The sequence below is a fragment of the Crocodylus siamensis genome, chromosome 1, assembly GCF_052110815.1.
Source record: "Crocodylus siamensis isolate JL-2025a chromosome 1, ASM5211081v1, whole genome shotgun sequence".
NCBI classification, from domain to species: Eukaryota; Metazoa; Chordata; order Crocodylia; family Crocodylidae; genus Crocodylus; species Crocodylus siamensis.
The window spans coordinates 188,944,576-188,962,403 of record NC_143395.1 but is presented as its reverse complement, the minus strand read 5'-3'; the positions used below and the strand labels follow the sequence as shown (position 1 = coordinate 188,962,403).

The 17,828-nt window shown below is 39.9% G+C and overlaps 1 protein-coding gene across 1 annotated transcript in view; it reads right to left on the bottom strand.

Annotated features, from left to right (window-relative positions):
* Positions 1-3,827: 3,827 nt before the first annotated feature.
* The window catches only part of SEL1L2 (SEL1L2 adaptor subunit of SYVN1 ubiquitin ligase), a 100,351-nt gene continuing 86,350 nt past the window's right edge, over positions 3,828-17,828 (bottom strand). Inside the window, exons 17-19 of the mRNA XM_090051185.1 lie at positions 17,190-17,359; positions 7,452-7,580; positions 3,828-6,338 (exon numbers count right to left, since the gene is read on the bottom strand). Of these exons, the coding sequence (XP_089907311.1) occupies positions 6,219-6,338; positions 7,452-7,580; positions 17,190-17,359 (419 nt within the window). The 3' untranslated portion in view covers positions 3,828-6,218. The remainder of the gene's footprint in view (positions 6,339-7,451; positions 7,581-17,189; positions 17,360-17,828) is intronic.

Genomic DNA, 17,828 nt, shown 5'->3' with positions numbered 1-17,828 from the left:
GGTATTTCTTTATCACTCTGTTCCTCCATATGGTCCCATAGCTCTTGGCCAATTATTCTGAGTCATATTGCCGCATTGTATTGGACAACAACTAGTCATTTCTGAAGTTTTGCAAAGGTGGTAGATACTTGTCCAAAAGTATAAATGTCATTTCAGATTACTAAATAGCCACAGACTGGCTTTTTTTTTTCTTATTGCCAAACAGCTGAATAACATGAACTTGACCTTTTTCTGTTTCATAAACCCTTTTGATTTAGCCTTGCCACCATGCTAAGTTAGGTATTGTTATGTTTGGTCAGTTATGGCAAGAAACATTAACAAACTGTTATAACTTTATGTGTTCCTGACTCTGAAAAGAAGGGTGAAATATTGCAACAATGGTCCCAACACTGCATTGCAGATCTAGGATAGTACAAGTGAAGAACATAAGCAGTCATCCAAAATAGAACATATGCACATTAGGACTAGCCTGGCATCAAGCTTTTACATATTGGCATTCTCTGCCTTAAATTGCATTGTCATAGTCTGATATTGTCGTGCCGGCAATGTCTTCAGTGAAAATTCAAGGAACCTGTTGTAATAAGTTAAGCCAGTAGGGGGCATTCAACAGAATAGTATTGCACACTCCAAACTAGCAGACATGTCTGTTCTGTGTATAAAGGACTATTTAAGTAGAATGGTTTTAAATTCTGTGTAGTCATTTTCAAGTCAGCCTCTAGCCATTAATGACTCTTGACATTGTAAAAACAGTGGAAACTGACCTCCCTGGCAAAATAAATAATTGCATGTCAGGCTTGAATAGAGAACTGCAGCCAGAAATAAACTTTTCCACTAAAAGGACTCTATTTGACAGGTTCTGTTTCCAATAGGGTTTGGGGGAGGGGGCGGAAGAAGGGGGTTTCTGTTCCTGCAGCCATCCTGGGAATTTCACCTAAGAGTAGGGAATTTTACCTAACTCTGATCATAGCAAATTTGGCTCCTGCAGATCTGAATATAGATGCTGAAGTACCTGTCTGTATTAACTAAAGGAAGGTTGGATATTTCATTACATTATTTTAACTTCAAGGGGATCAGTGCTGTTTATTGTCAGTTCTGCTTTTGAAATTACATTGACTGCTGTGACCAAAAATATTAGTATTATGAATGAGAACATGCTTCTTTAGGAGCCAAGCAACTTATCTTAGGCAGCCCCTTAAATACTCCATACCTTGAAGTACCAAAGTACCATCTTTTTTTTTAGCAAAATCCATTGGTAAAGCCTTTTCTGTCAACAGTATTGTATCAGCAGTGTGAGCACACAGTTCAATGCTTAAAATGGCTATATGCTAACACATGATTAAGCACTCCCTAGTGTGGGTCACACTTTTTTTTCCTTAGATGTGTCTATATTCAGAATGACACAATTCCCCCCAGGCTCAAAGCCACTGTCATCTTTCCTGAAGATGTTTTTATGAATTTATTTTCATGCTGTTGCATCTACCATGTGCCTTCTCTAAACTTTTGAGTTTTTTCCCAGGCACTTCTGCTGCTGGCTGTGACTCAGATGTGTGAAGAGAGTGAGGAGAAGGAAGAAGAATGTGGTTATGTGTAAATGTTAATTAGAGACTAGTTCCTACTGTGCCTTGTTCTTCAAGCATTTAATCAACACATAGGTAGAAGCAAACTGAAATATGCTGGAAGCCCTCTCCTCCTAACTTCTAAGGAGATAAAGAATGTGCTCTCAGTAATGAGAGGAAAGCATACATCATTGGGTAAAAAGCACCTGAAGAGCAGTTTCCTTTCTGAGCATATAGAAGAGGAACACTGGGAATCACACAACAGGGGAAGAATAAATGAAGTACTGTGCAGAGCACTGCTAGTGGGAAGAACAAAGCAATTAGGCAGGAAATTTGGTGTCCCTATTCTCCCTACCCTTTCCCTTCCTGAATATGAAAATTAAATACTGACCTAATTAATGTGCAGTTCATAATACAGCATCTGTGGTCACAGTTATTCAGTAACCCCCCGGATGAGGAGGGTGCTGCTGCCCAGCTGTTATATAATGCCGTGGCAGTGTCTTCATGCGAGAATGCATAGATCGCTTGCTCTGCTGGCCCAGCAGCTTCTGCATTCCTGGCCACCCGGTGGCCCATCTTTCACAGCATCAGGATGGAGTGATCCTACTGTTCTAGTGCTTGAGGCTGAGGATAGGTGGCTTGGAAGTAGTAAATGAGGGTTTGAATCTCGAGGCTGAAAAGGACCTAGAACCTAGATCTCCCAGTTCGTGGAGAGGTGCTTTCCTTTAGGTGGATATCTCTGTGCCATCTGTCTTCTGCCGCACTCGGTTATGGATCTAGCCTCAGAAGACTAGTTCTTGCCCTGCTCAAGCTCTGGTTCTTGGACAGACAGAGGAGCCTAAGATACAGAAATGGAAAGAAGTGCTAGCTCTTTGCAGCTCCTGCTTAGCTTGTGGGTTTCTGTCTCTTCCATGGCACCTAACTCCCCATTGCCTGTATAGACAGTGTGGGTGCCTAATATTGTTTCTTTGGTTCACTTCCCGGAGCTAGGTGCCTAAATTTTAAGTATAGCCAAGCCAAAGTTGGAGGCACATAGCATGCTTTTCTGGATCTCAACCTAAATTTAGACAGCACTGATAATAATGAAGTACCAAATATGTGTAAATACTGCACAAATATATTTTGATAGGGGGTTTTGAGTTCTGTTGCTGTTCTAAAGCCTGGTTTGTCTTCAAAGTTTAACTTTTATTTTACCTTCCTGATACTTCTGTATCTTTGGTCTGAGAGTATTTTTTACTTTGTATTCTAATTTTAATTTTTTATAGTACTGCTGTGTGGCCTGTTAGATAATAAACATGAACGCAGTTCCTGTCCTTTGCACACACTTCTGTAGTTAAAGCTCCATTACCTTTTCAATATGAACTCACATTTTTAGGATTTAAATCTTTTTATTGTAGCTTTCTCAAGGTGCCAAAATTTAGTGTGCATTTTTCCAGGCTTGATATAATTAAGTGATTTCTGTGTTCTTTTAATTTGCTAGTTCAGGAAAAAAAAATCAGGTAACAAAGTGGTGACAAGGTGCCTTTTGTCGGGAAGACTAGATATTTTAAAGAACAAGCTTCCAAACATTACCGAGTTAGTACACAAGATAAAGCAAAACGCCTTCTGGGGGATGATTATTTCTGATTTTGTCAAAAAATGCACCAAAAATTTGAATGTCAGGAGTAATAAGAATGTCTTAAAAAGGCAATATCTACAAACTGAATTAACATTCAGTCATTTTCAGCACAAAGAAACTTGAGCTAGGCAACCAGGATCAATAAGCATGATTGGTGAGTGCCTTGAATTCCAGCTGCACACCCAGTCAGGTGAAAGATTGAGCATTATTTTGTTGATTAAGTATCCAACCTTGAATTCCACATGCATCCAAAAGTCAACAGGAGTTTGTGCAGTAGAAGAAATAGTAGGCCAGGGCCTTGGGGAAATCTTTGACTTAACAGAGCTTTTTCAGATGCAGAACATACATAAGCTAAATCTAGTTGCATAAGGCCCTCATAGTCCACTTAAATGTGAGCTCAAAATACATAAAACTTACCTGTATAATTGGCCAAAATAAAGAAAAAAATATATATTTTTTCAATACTACAAATTGTATTTCAATGTTTTTGTAGACGGACTTTTTTTGCCATCGTCTGTCTGATTCAAAGTTCTTTACAAACTGAAGACCCCTGGAGTATTTTGTGGAGAAAACTCAGTGGACATACAGAAATATAAAATTAACTTGTTTCATGCTTGATATCCATGCAAATAAGATTAGAGAACATAGTTTAAGATAGGACTGTATTCCGTAACAGATTCTGATTTTTAAAACATCGATGTCCAAACTAGACTCTTCTCTGTTTACTTTCATTCCATTATCCCTAGTTTTAACCTTCATAATTTCTGGTGCTTCCTGACAGATTTTTCACTTGACTAGTGATTTTGGTTGCCTCCGATTGATAATTTTAAAAGGTGACTGATCTTTCTTCGTAGGACAGGGATTTGCACTTCTGAAAATGAGGCCACCTAAGATGTATTTGAGAGTTTGGCATACAAAATTGCTTTTTCCCTGTTTATGACAATTGGCTGTGCTGCAACATATGTATTTTTTCAATTATCCTTCAGTAGACGAATAAGTCACTCTTTTTCCTGAATTCTTCCCAGTTTCATTTTTCTGTGCAGAAAGAGTTCACTGTTGTTTTGTAAAAGGTTTGCTTTCTTTCTGCTCAGTTAAATAGGACTTGTACACAAAATCAAAGATTACTCTGACTACTGCACGCTTCAATGAAATTTCAGGTCTAAATTAAAACAAACCTAGTTTACTCTGGATGTTGCTTTGCAAAAATGAAGTATGTTGAAGTGCTGATTGGGAATGTTGGGACTATCTCATTCTGCTGAGTGGGTATATGCATCACTAGTTTAAAAAGTGAAGAATGTTAAACTGCCTTTTCTTTTACCTGTATATCTAAGCTTTGTTTTTCTAAGATGCTCCTCAGATTGTGGTCCCTTCCATGAGCAGAATTACTGGAGTAGTTTCAGTGAAGCCAATCACAAAGTGGCCTCCAAAATCAGATCTTTTTTAATGACACAATAGCTATACGTGAAGAAAAACTCTTCAGAAAGGAACTGAAATATGGTATTGTCTAACACTATTTCTAGCACTTGCATTAAATTGAAGAGATGGAAGTGGTGTTTGTGCAAAGCCTCAAGGGAAGGAACTGGTAGTCTGACATAAGTTAGCATATCTTCAAGGGATGTACAACAGTTAGGAATGGTTTATGCATACATAAGTCTTTTCTGCCTGAAAAAAGGATTCACTTCAATGTCCCATGCTTGAGCCTTATACCTGATCTTGCACCACTGATGTTAGGGAAGGTTTTTGCCACTGAAGTCAGCAAATAGAGGATCAGGATTTATCTGGGCTGATAGACGCTTTTGCAAATGACACTGTAGGTTAGCTGAGCAATATTTATAAAAGAACTGCAGTGAATCTTGTCCGTGACTGAAAGATGAACTAATGGCAAATTTGCTTTGCAGAAACCAAACAAATGAATGCATTCACAATAATTAAAAGGTTTTGGCTCTCTAATGCTATACTTGCAATCTTTATTTTATCCATGCTTTTTTTTTCTGGAGGACTATTCTCTCATTTTTCTAATAGTGACATTGTTTTACATAGTTTATTTTTAAAAATCCTGTTGAAATCTCACTACGTTCTACAGTTCTAAGCATTGGGCTAGCTGGTGAATGGGCATGTGCCTGTGGGTGCAGAAAGATGTAATGTTTGCTTCAGGGAGTGAGCAGAACATACACACCCTTTGGAGTGCTTCGGAAATGGTGGAAACGATCCCAAGATAACCTTGTAAGAAGCAACTACTATATAGAAGCATTTCAATGCAAAATGTTTCCTGTTATATGTGTATGCTTTACAGAGTATGACAGGAGGGCTTGGTCCTCCAGCATCCCACAATGCTTTGCTCTTCTCCACCTACCCTGCCCCAGGGGAAGACCAGGACAGACTCAACGAGCATCCTTCTGTGAGCTCTGCCTCTGCTCTCCTTGAGTGCACCCTCAAGGAGACCAGAGACTCCCATACCTCTCCTCACCCTAAGGGGGTAGGAGAGAGGGAGGCAGGGGATGGGGCACTTGAGAGCACTCATGGACAGTCAGCTCTTCTGCAGAGCAGGGGATGTAAAGAGCTCACTGACTGCCCTCAGCTGGTGGAACAGAGTCAGGATGCTTCAGTCCTCTGTTGCACCTCCTGCCTGGAGAGCACACAGCTGCATTGAGCTCTGATGGTTTTGAAGTGCTCCCACTAGCGCATGCACTAGGGAGCTATAATGGCCATTTGTTGCTCAAGCATTTCATTCTTAAAGTGCTCTAGAGTGTAGCTGCACTTTGAAGAGCTTCAAATATTGTGTGTGTCTGTGTCCTGTGTCTTTCAGCAGAAGCTTTTGCTATATGCCAGGTTTTTTGTTTGTGATATAACTGCCTGTTTAAGAAATCCCATTCTTAAAATGTTATTGATTTTTTTCTCTCCTCTCACTCCAGAGGTATTTACTGTGTGTTTTTATGTTACTAAAGTCTTGGAAACAGAATGTAGAAAAAATTAGTAATACACATTTTATTAGTTCAGAATATAAAGAAGAGTAATTGCCAAAAGACTTTGTCAGTAACGTTGGCCTAGTTGTACCTATTTCTAATTAAGAGAAGAAGCAAAATGACTATGATTGCTGCTGCAAGCAGATCCCAGTGTGGTCCAAGAATGCTGTCCAGTTCTGACTGTTTCCATTGTGTACTAATCTGTTTAGAGCAGAAAGGGAGAGGTTAGCAAAGCAGTAAAGACCATTTCTTATACTTAAAATGGAATGACTTCTCCGAAGTACAAAGTGAAAGTATTATGCTGCATCTTCACTGTGGGCTTTAGATGTGGTATCTTTAAAGGAAGCTATGGAACATAGTAAGCACAGATTAATAAAGCACATGTTCTGTGCAACACACATATGCTCTTACGTTTTAGTTTTCTCTCTGTGGAAACTGTTATGAGAAATACAGCCCTGGCCCCAGGAAAACACCCAACGTTTTCCTACAATTGGGGAAATTACCAGCAAACTTGGATGCACAAGAGAAGCACAGGTACCACCAGGGCTGGATGAAGCACAGGTACTACCAGTTGCTATTTCCAGGGAAACCCATCAAAGGTTGTGTTTGCAGACCTTGGATCCTGTTTTATTGTTCCTTTTGAGTAGATAGACTGACATCCTTCCCTTAGTTAGCTCTGTGTAAAGGGCAAAGCAGTAGTGTTTCCTCCAAAACGCTACCAAACAGGGACAGCTGAGTATTGTCAAAGATGACTAATAACAGGGCTGTCTCTCTTTGCGTCAGACAAGAGAGTAAAGGAATCAATAGTAGAAAAGGGTTATAATCGTGAAGTCGGTTACTGTTGATTAATAACCACTCTACTTATTAGCACTGAATTTGTTGCAAGATGCCTTAAAAACAAGCAAGGGCTTCTCTTTCTTCACAAGGTGCTGTCCACCTTGGGCCTTGTGAACTGAGTATTCAAATGCTGATGCTCTGTGTGCAGTAAGGACACTTATTGTCAGGCCTTTTAATCAGATTAACCTGTTATGGTTTTTGTTCTCACCTGAAAGCTTAGACAAATTTTACTTCATGCTTGAATTAACAGCTAAACATAAGTTTCCTTTTGTGTGGAGTACATCAGTGCAAACAGCAGTTGAGTTTTGAGACTGGGAAGGTTCATGTAATTTAAATGCTGGCCCTGCTTTTATTGAAATATTTTTTGGTGCTCTATCTAGGATCAGGCATATAGGTGCAAAAAGAATGCTAAGTATAAAAAGCAGTATTAGATCTAGACCTGCGAAAGAATTTAGGTATGTCAACATCCATACTTACCTTGAAAAACTTCATTCCTCTGAGTAGAACAGTAACTTCTAGTTTCAAAGTTGCTAAGAACACTGGAATGGAAGCATCTGGGCTCGTTTTTGCTGCAACAGCATACCACATCCTAGCCAAATATATATCCTAAAAAATAAAAGGTGTCCTTTTTTATTAGTGCAATTAGATGACCTGTTGGTGCTTTATTGTGTTTGCTTGCAAAATAATGTGATCTGAAGTTCATAACTGATGTATTCACTGGAAAAACTGGAGAATTTACTGAGGGGCTTTAATATGATATTCAGATTCAGTTTTTTCTCCAATAACATTAGAATCTGGGTTCCATAACCAACTGAACTGGGTTGTTGTTAGATACCCAAGAGTAATTTCTTAGTTCTGAAGTAATATGTTTTTATCCATACTGTTCTGTGTCTCAGTTACAGGGTGTCACTTTAGTATAGAGGCACCAGACATAAACTTTAGAACAGGGATTGTCAGCTAGGGGTACGTGGAAAGGGGATACGAGGTATGTGCATGCAGGCGGAGATGAAGGGCTGCCACCTCCTACCCTGTGCCGGCACCTCCCACCACTTTAATTGAAGAAAAAGTAACTTATTCCTTCCTTACCCCCACAAAAATAAGTGGATTCTTTGAAATATGTTTCCTACTATCAGCAGTAGCTTATTTTCATGTGAAAATGCCCTCCATAAAATCCAAGATTTTGAATCTAGAGGGTATCTTTAAGATCAGTACCTTGTCCCTGAAGTTGGAGAAAATTCACCAACTTTGATGCAAGTTCTATTGGATTCTTAGGGCTAGCCCCAGAAAAGGACGTAGGCACCTACTTTCCAAGGTGACTAGTCCAGAATTTAGATCCTCAAAATCTTAACTCAGTTTCTGCTTAACCCTGGGTTGCCTAACACCCATCAGTGCCTATTTCTTTGTGAGTAAAGTTTCATGTGCTCCTCAAGTTCTATTTTTGGACATGGGCAGAATTGCATCAGTTTTGACATTGCTGAGGAGTCGAGTACCTGTCGAGTGTCAGGATTCATAAATTAGTCATTCCTGAGCTTAGCATGTTTGCAGGGCCAAATTCAGTAGCTGTTCTTAGATTGCACCTAAAGGTTCAAACACTCTATAAATGGTATGGAAGAAGGTAGTAGTGGTGATTTCATGCCTCCTTTCTCCAGCAATTCAGTATTGGGAGCACTCATCTAAGATATGGGGGACCTAGACCCAACTTTCTCTTCTTCCTAAAAGGAATGTATATGTAATACTCACTCCTACCCCAAGTGAATGCCTCATTTACTACACCAGAGGGTCATGCATGGTCTCTGCCTCATTAAATATTTAATCAAGTGTGACAGCTTCAAGAGCAGAATATGCAGTAGCCTGGTGAGTAGGTTGGCTGTGCGAGGTTAAACTCCCTCATGCAGAAGCAAGAGTGGATCACCCATATCCATGGGTCCTTTACATTTGTAAAAAGGAAGATGGGGGTGTAGCAACCAGCTGTTATTGGGGTGGGGGGTTGCTGGTGTACTAGTAGCCTCCTAACTGCAGAAGATGACTCAGGGATGCATCCTGAGGAAAGAGAATTATACATTTATGCCCTGGAGAGGCACAGAATTTAACTACTGCATGTCTTGGCATCCTATAAGCTAGCATAAGTGGTTTCCCATTCAATATTTGTTTTATAGAGCTCATCCTGAGGCATCCAATTCTTTTGTGTACTGTATAGGGAGCCTGGGTGTCGAACTCATCCTGGCTGATTTCAGAAAAGTGAAATCTATAATGTTCAGCCTTGTGGTAAAGTTCACTTTGTGGATCTAGCCCTTAGTCAACCTTCTAAGTTTCTGCTTTGCATAAATTGTTAAATAGCTTTGTCTGTTTTAATGTAGTTTATAAGCTTATTCTTGGAGATCAGTGAGTTCCCTGAAACACATCCACATGCCCTAATAAATATGATACTTGAGACTAATTTGTAAAGGAATCTTGGCAAAAGACAAATGGATTTTAACATTAATTTATGTGCTTGCCTCCTACAAATTCATTTTTGAACCCCTAACTGATTAGTTGCTTTGTCTTGTGTATATAAATGGCCTATTTAATTCAATAGGAAGTCAAGTGGAAGTCAGCATTTGTTAATGGATACTTACAAAAGGCAAACAGTGAGACACTTTAAATTATTCCAAGTAAGCAGTAATTCTTAATTTATTTTTAAAGATAAAAACACAACAGCCCAATTATCTAGTTTCCTTACAAAATGTAATGACTAGATATATCAGTTTAGTTTAATTAAGTCCATAAATAAAAGGCTCAAATAGGTACTTTCTGAGCAGAATAGTAAAATATAAATCAAGACAGTAAAATCCTAGAATTTTTAAGGGCATAAGCAGGCTAGACTGGTCGGTTGCTGAGGCTGCGTATCACCCACTTTTCCCATTTTTTGGGTTTTTTTCAGGTCTGTCTCCAAATTTCTACTTACCAATGATTAAAGAGCATAGATGCAGTTATATAATTATTGTAAAATTATACTATTCTTGGATAAGAGGGATAATACTGCTAGGACAAGACTTACAGTGGCATTTGCAAGATGTTGCACAGAGATGCTTCCTGTTCCCTACAACCCGGTCCACAATGCTAGAATGCCAGGACCAACAAAATCCGAAGAATAACAAGCACCTTCTACTCTCCAGAGATGCTTCAAGTCTCTTGTGAGTGTCAGGGAACAATCCAGTTCTCATCATGCTTAGATTTAAGAGCGAATGGTGCAGCTCAGCCCGTCAGTTATAAAAGCCTAGAAAGATTCTGATATTATAAAAGCCTTAGTCTATCTGTCTGTCCTTCCCCCCCGACCCCCATCATTCTTGATAGGCAGTTGGCTAGTCAGTCATAAAAGCCTAGAAAGATACAACTAAGCTGCAGTGATCTGTAGGAAGTAGTTGTTACAGAACCTGACCCTCAAATTTGCATTCAATACCCTAGGGAGTGAATAGACCTCAAAAACCTTAAACACTAACAAAAAACCATAATAGGAAGACAGCATACTGTCATTAAAGTGACAGTTGATTTGACTTTCTGTTAAACTTCTTTTGTGAAACCAACCGTTATTGTTTACACAGGCAGGGGATGGAGATAAAGTTGGGAAGAAAAGAAACCATAGGGGTTTCTTTTTACTAATATGAAGTTTGAGAATGTGTTCTTTATACAGAGGTCTTTCTGGTTTTATTGCATCATCCTTAAGAAATGGGGACAAAGCAGGCCAAGGTTTAAACAGGAAGAACGAAAACTCTTTATCTACTCTGTTCTTCCAGCTGTGGGTGAAGATTGTCCTTCCTTAGCTACACTGCTTGTTCGAGTCAAAACGGAGGAGGTGGTTTACGTGTTAGAATGGAAGTGCTGGACAGCTGTAGTAATGAAAGTACAGGTGATTGCATCTTCTCCCAAAACACAAGTTCCTAGTAGCTTCTATTATGAAGATTTACTTTAGGGAGTCGATAGTCTAGACTAGTGGTTTTCAACCTGTGATCTGTAGACCCCTGGGGGTCCACAGACTACATCTAAGGACTCCATGAAAGATGACTATGATCAATCAAAAGCATGTCAATACCTACAGGTGTCTGCACCTCCATTCAGAATTTCCAAAGGGGTACATGCCTCCCTTCAAATGTTTAGGGGTCCACAAATGAAAAAAAAGTAAAAACCACTGGTCTAGACAGAGGTTTGTAATCTGTCATAGGTACAACTGTAGTCTTAAAGGTAAAGAAAACCCCTTTGCTATAGGAGCAATATATGTACAGGCCCATTGTATTGATAGAGTAACTGAAAAGACTTGCCAAAAGTAACAGGAAATTTAGGGGAGACCAGAAAATAGCCTCCCTTATGTCTGAAATGGCATATCCTTGTATTATCCAAAGTGTTTCTCTCAGTTTGTTGTAAATCTCTCTAACCTTAGGCTAGCTATAAGGTGGAAACTAGAATGCCTGTTTACCTTTGTCAAGGGTTAAGTATGAGACAAGCACAAAGCACTATTATCGACATAGTCTCAGAGGTAACAACATTGGTGACTTTGGGACTGAGTGACCCATTGCTTTATTCCAGTGTAACTCCATTATAATAGGTAAAGTTGCTAATGTGATCTGAAGGAAGTTGGGAATTAAGGCTTTCACATTCGAAGGCAGGCAAAGGTTTGGTACTTTCACCCTTCCATCACTTGCCAAACCCAACCAGTTAAAAGTAAGAAAATGCATAAGTCCAGATGATAATGTCCATTCAGAGCAAACACTAAGTACGAAAAAATGCCAATCACTTGGCTTTTGTCCTGCATTGTTTTTGCCAAATCCCCGGACTCCAGCAATTTGCCTTTAAAAACTTAGCAGGGTGCTGTTGTACCCCATTAGCAGAACATGCCACTCGAGGATGTCAAACCTGTCTTCTACTGGCTTCCCAAAGAACATCTAATGAAGTTTAAGGTCTTGGACCATTTCAAGGTATTTCATTATTATGATATGTAAAAGATCACCTAGCATGCTTTGAAAAGCAATAGTTGGTAAAGCTCGATACTGTATGAGTGCAGCTACTCTATGCAAGAGACGGCTTTCTTTGGGTAGTCTGAGACACCGAGACAAACTCCCAGCAGAATGGCCTTCCATTTGTGATGCCTTCCATTTCAAATGTGATGTGTATATCATAGAAACATAGAGCTGGAAGGGAACTCAGCAGGTCAATTTGTTTAAACATCCTGCCAGAAGCAAGATCATCCATGTCTAAACCACCCCAACATTTGCCCTGGATGCTTCTGATACAGAAGTGTAATGCTTATGTCTGTTCCTGTCTATTTGTATGGGCCAGGGAGGGACAGAAAGTAAACATCTAATCCTCTCTCTCTGAGGACAGGATCAGAGAGAAAACATTGCTTAATGTCCAGGGTGGGGAGGTCAGATTAAGAGTCTGCAAAGAATACATATTTCTTCACACTATCTTTAAAAGCATGGAAAACTAAAGACTATTTTTTGCCTCTTCTGAAAGAAATGCAAACTGGCCCGTGTGCAACAGCTTCTGTATGTGTGGAACAGCAGTCAAATGCCAGGATTGGGGCCTATTCATTTAAGGCTAATTAATGTTAGCCACCTATTCAAGGCTATGCACAGACTTCTACCACAAATCAGTGTCTTTCTATTGACACTTTTTCTAGTGGTGTTCACGTGCAGTTGGAATGTATTAACACTACACTTAAAACTCTTCTCTCCAGTAACGTTGCTTTAAACAGATGGTATTTCTCGCTCAGCAGTGTGTTTCCCTTCAAGGTGCTTAAATAGTAATAAAAATGCACTAAAAGCCAACAATCCCTGGGCCAGTTAACACTTTGTTTGTTGGTGACGTATTTGGCATGTAGTACAAGATCTGATGTCTTTAACCAGTCTTTCCCTTTGTTAAGTGCCTATGAGTGTGTGCAAGTGATGTATTAAACAACTGTGTTATCACTTGACAACCTTTACCCATCTGTGAAAAGAAGCTTAAAACAAGGATGAAGATGGTTTATTGCCTTTACCTTTGATTTTTAAAGTTTAAGAAGAAAATACTGCTTCTGTTAACACAACGTTTGAGCCTCCCTGCTCCAGAATGGCTACTACTACAGTCCGTGGCACACAGTGATTGTGAGAGAATAAAACTTTGCATAGAAGGGCATTGTAAATAAAAAGGTTTTGACTAAGGCTGTCATACAGGTGGGTTAGGGGAGACCCACCATAGGAGGTTACCAAATGTGTAGCTGTATGTGTGTGTTAATGGATCTGGGGAGGAAGCAAAGGTGAATGGAGAAAGGAAGCTCAACCAAGAGGGGAAGTTGGCCGGCAAATTTCTTGCATCAGGCTTTATGCCCTGTTCATGACAGAATGCCTGATTCTTATCACTGAAATTCAAAAGACTGAGGAAAAGCAGCACAAAAGGAAAAAAGGACTCCTGGGTGTGATTACTCCCTGTTGCATGCCTATAATAACAATCAGTTTTCTTATTTTCATTGCTTTCTGACAGATTAGCTGCAACACAGGTTCAGTTTCTCCAGACATACAAAATGCTGGAACTTATTCACCATTCTTGGGTTTCTTCCCTCACCCACATCTGCAGCAAGAAGAGCTTTCTACTGGTATTCTACTTTCAAGCTGCATTGATGAGTTGTTTGCTTTTACAAATCCCATGATCTTGTTTTTGTTCATTAACTAAGTGCACATCATTGTTGGCTCAAGGTTCTTGAAGTTTGTTCTGGCTCCAAAGTCATCTATGCAAATAAGCTAATGCAAAATGAGGATCCATGTAACCAGACCAAATTCAACGAAATGCATATATCTGTGGATGTTTTTTACTATTTGCTTGGACTTGGTAATACTTTAAGTGCTTTGATACAGCCTTTTAGCTGAAAAATTCATTCTTGCAAATAGTGACCTCTGTTTCACAAGAGATTTTTACATGAATACATTTGGGCAAAGAAAATAAAGGCCAGATCTTCAGAATTATGGGCATATGACTGAATAGCTCAAGTGCTTATCCTGAAAACGTAATAGCATGGGCGAATAGCCCATACTCACATAACAGCTTTTTTGCATACGTAATTCCCATGGTTGCTCTTACCATTTTATGCAAGAAGCAAGTATATCTAAGGGTGATATCTTTTATTGGACCAACTGCATAATTGGGATAGAGTTAGACAAACTTTTGAATGCAGGACATTCTTCTTCAGGTTTCTAACCCAACCAAGCAGCTGGTCCAATAAAAGATAACAACCTGAGAAATCCTTGCCTCTCATACAACTCCTGGACCATCACAGCTATAATAAATATATAATATAATAAATATGGTAAAGCACTACTTTACCATATCGGTAATTTTGTGCACAAGCTAGCTGCAAAATTCCCCAGGAGCAGAAAAAGAATGAAAAAAACCCAACCCTTAAATGGTTGCTACTACTACATGCTACCCTGAGCAGGGGCTTGAAGCCTCAATAAGGGGTAGAGGATATGTTCTTAACCCAGCAAGCTTACACGGGTATCAAGTTTCATCCCAGTGGATTCCTGGTCTTCTCAGGTCCTGGAAGTTCAGTTTGCCAAGACAGTGCTGTCTTGCTGACAGCATGGGTCCCATGAAAGAGAGGTTTGCTTATAACAAGCTAGCTTTACTTATAACAACACCATTTTGAATGGGCATACAGCACTTCTGGCAGCAAGCTGTCTCTTGCACTGCATGCTTCACTGTGACTAGGCAATATTTTCAAAGCTGTCCCTGACTTTGCTTATATACCAAAGGACAAAGGTTGGAAAATAATTTAAGAAGAAGAGAAAAGCAATAAAAATGGGAAAAGCTATCAGATGGGCCACTACTGTGAAAAATGACTGATAGTGACCTGTATTTATCCTTGCTATGCATTCAGGTTATGAGTTTCTGCCAGTCCTTTACATTCACCCTGGGATACGACTCAAGCTACTGTCTTTTGCTTCTTGTCACCAGTAATAAAGGTTTTGATGACTGAATGATGCCTGTAGTTATGCTTGAACAGCTCCATTGCTTTTGCTGAGTCTTTTGACAATTTAGTAAAATATTCTTGTTGCATGTGAGGGAATCGAATTCTGTTCCTTTTACCATAGCTGGGGTAGCTTGTAGGGCTGCCAAGAGTGAGGAGCGAACAAATTGCGCTAAAAGGAGCCACCCTAATTTGAAATATGCGTAGGTGGCAGAACTAGTGATTTAAAGGGTGTCATCTAAAAAGAAGTGCTCTCCCAAGTGCCATGGCATTCTGAGCAGACTACAACAGAGTAAGATAATGGATAGCAAGTCCCCTAAGTCTATCTCCTGCCCACCTTCTCCCAGCATTCTCTTATCCCGTTGTGCAGCTACAAGAGCTGCCTACAAGGCACCAGCCACACTATGGCATCATCTGAAGTTATGGTGGGGTATACCAAATCCTCATCAATCCTCTTTTGAGTTAATATATTTGTACCTATAGCAGCAGAACCTTACTTTCCAAGAAAACGGAGGAGAAAGAGTCACAAGAGGAAAGAGCGGTCAGTAGAGTGACAGAAGAGCCAATCATAGGACCTAGGCCAGGATTCTTGCAAATAAGCCAGATCAAGGACAGGGATGTTTATAAGACGTTACTTTTGCCAGGCTACAAAGTTTGTAGCTCAATGAAAAATAAAGCTCATGTCCAAAGCTGGAGCTTGACAAGGGAACACCCTCCAGGCACTAGGTGATAGAGGGTTGCCCTGTATCTGCCCTCACCCCATCACCTTACAGGTTCACTGATGGACTCCCGAGCCTTTTTAACTTACTTGTGTTTTAATAGGCTGCTGGTGTTCCAGAATTAGCGCTCTTTTCAAGTTCCCAGCTTGCAGGCTGTCCCCTCACCCCTGCTGCCTTTAAAGGAGATGCAGGCAGTCCCAGGACTGGGAAGTGACCCCTCCCAAGCTGCTTGTACACCTTTTAGAAGTCCAGATTTGCAGGCAGCCTGGGGCACTGGTGGGTCTTGGGCTGCAGCAGCATTCCCCTTAAACTCTGTGGCCTACAACCAGTCTAAGACTGGTAGGTGCTTCTTGCGTCTTGGGCTGCTCCCACACAAGGCACTTAAAACGGTGTGCAGGCAGCCCCAGAACTGTGGAGTGCTTTCCCAGTTGTGGGCTGCCCACACACCTTTCTGTTTCAGATCCAGGGGCTCCCCCTTCCTGGTCCCCCTATTTGATAAGCAGGACAGGACGGGAGACATTCAGTGAATAACTTCTCTGAGGCAGGTTTGCCCTTTTAGTCATGTAATAAATGAATATCTGGTATGTTACCATTTAAAGCATGAAACTTGCATTAATTGCATGATACATGTCACATTTGCCAGAGGCCAAGGGAAGAAATTGATGTAGAGAAGGTAAAAGATAGGACAGGATGTAGAAAATCTGAGGGTGCTGGGGGAGATAGGGAAGCCAGACAGAGATCCAGGAGGAAATGGGAAAATATAGGGCAGGAAAAGATGAATAGAGGCAAAGAAAAGGAAGCCACAAATAGAAAAGGACATAACCAGACATGGAGAAATGGGAAGGAGAGGATAGGAAAGAGGAAAAAAAGACAAGTGCACACATGAATTGATAGTCAGTTAGCTGTTCAGATTGCCTGTTTCATAGAGCACAGAGTGAATATTGGGCTTTCAGTGGGAAGGGCTAAAGCAAACTGATACTTTCCCCTCTTGCCCTACAAACTTAGAATTAGAGTTGGGGATTTCTTCGTGATTCCAAGGCAGCAACTGAATCTCAGCTAAGTTATGAAAAAATATGCCTTTTTTTTCCTCCAATCTTTAATTCATCTTTGTTGTTCTTATTCTAAATTAATTGACTGTGTATTTTAATTTGAGTAAACTAATAGTCTTACGGGTGTCCTGTGGTTATGAAACACATGGGCTGATCACATTGTTCAATCTGAATTTCCATTTTTAATGTACTAACAAACTGTCTTCCTATTTGTGTGTTTATGGGGTCAGGTGGAAGACCACTCAGCTGTTTCTCACTGTGTTATTTCAATGCACATTTGTATATCAGAGTCTGTTTCATCCTCCTCTACAATTGTAATAATTATTTTTCCCCTAATTTTCTCCCAGATGAGAGCTAGTGCCTCACCCAGAATATTTAATCAGCATAGTTCAAAATTATACCTGCTCACACTTTCATTTACAACATCTGTTTGTTAGTTTTACACATGAATGGTTCCATATGTGCTTCATATTACCTTTGGAATACCTAAACCATGTTCATACATATATGCCAGATTAAACATGGCTTGAGCGTTCTGGTGATCAGCTGCCAGGCTGTAATAAAATGCTGCTGTGGCATAGTTTTTCTTGGTTCCATAACCGTAGAAGTGGTAGTCTCCAGTTTTGACTCTAGCAAATGCATTGCCTGGTGAAAACAGTAGAAAGAAAATAGTCATGGCAAAAAAAATCTAGAGTAAATTGTGCTTTTTGCCAAATTTGCTCCCCTAAAAAAATTACTTTTTTTTTTAATTGTTTAAAATGAAATGTGCAGGACTAAGATTTTATATCATTAACAGAAACTGGATAATGTATTTAAGAGGAGGGATTTGAGTCACAAGCACATTTAGAATAGTGAAGCGGGAATGATGTCCTAAATGGGTAGCATGGAAGAACGTATGAGTATAACAAAGGAAAATAATTTGAAAAAAAAACTGCTAGAAAGGCCACTTTGAATACAGAGAGCAGAAGGGAAAGTGGGCAATGATAAAGACTGAAATGTCTGCAGGGGGCGGAATTGTATAGGGTTTTGAAAATTAAAATGACAGACTTGTATCTGATGTGAAAGATGAGCAAAAGGGTTTACAAAACCAAGTGGCAAAAGACATTCTTGGCAG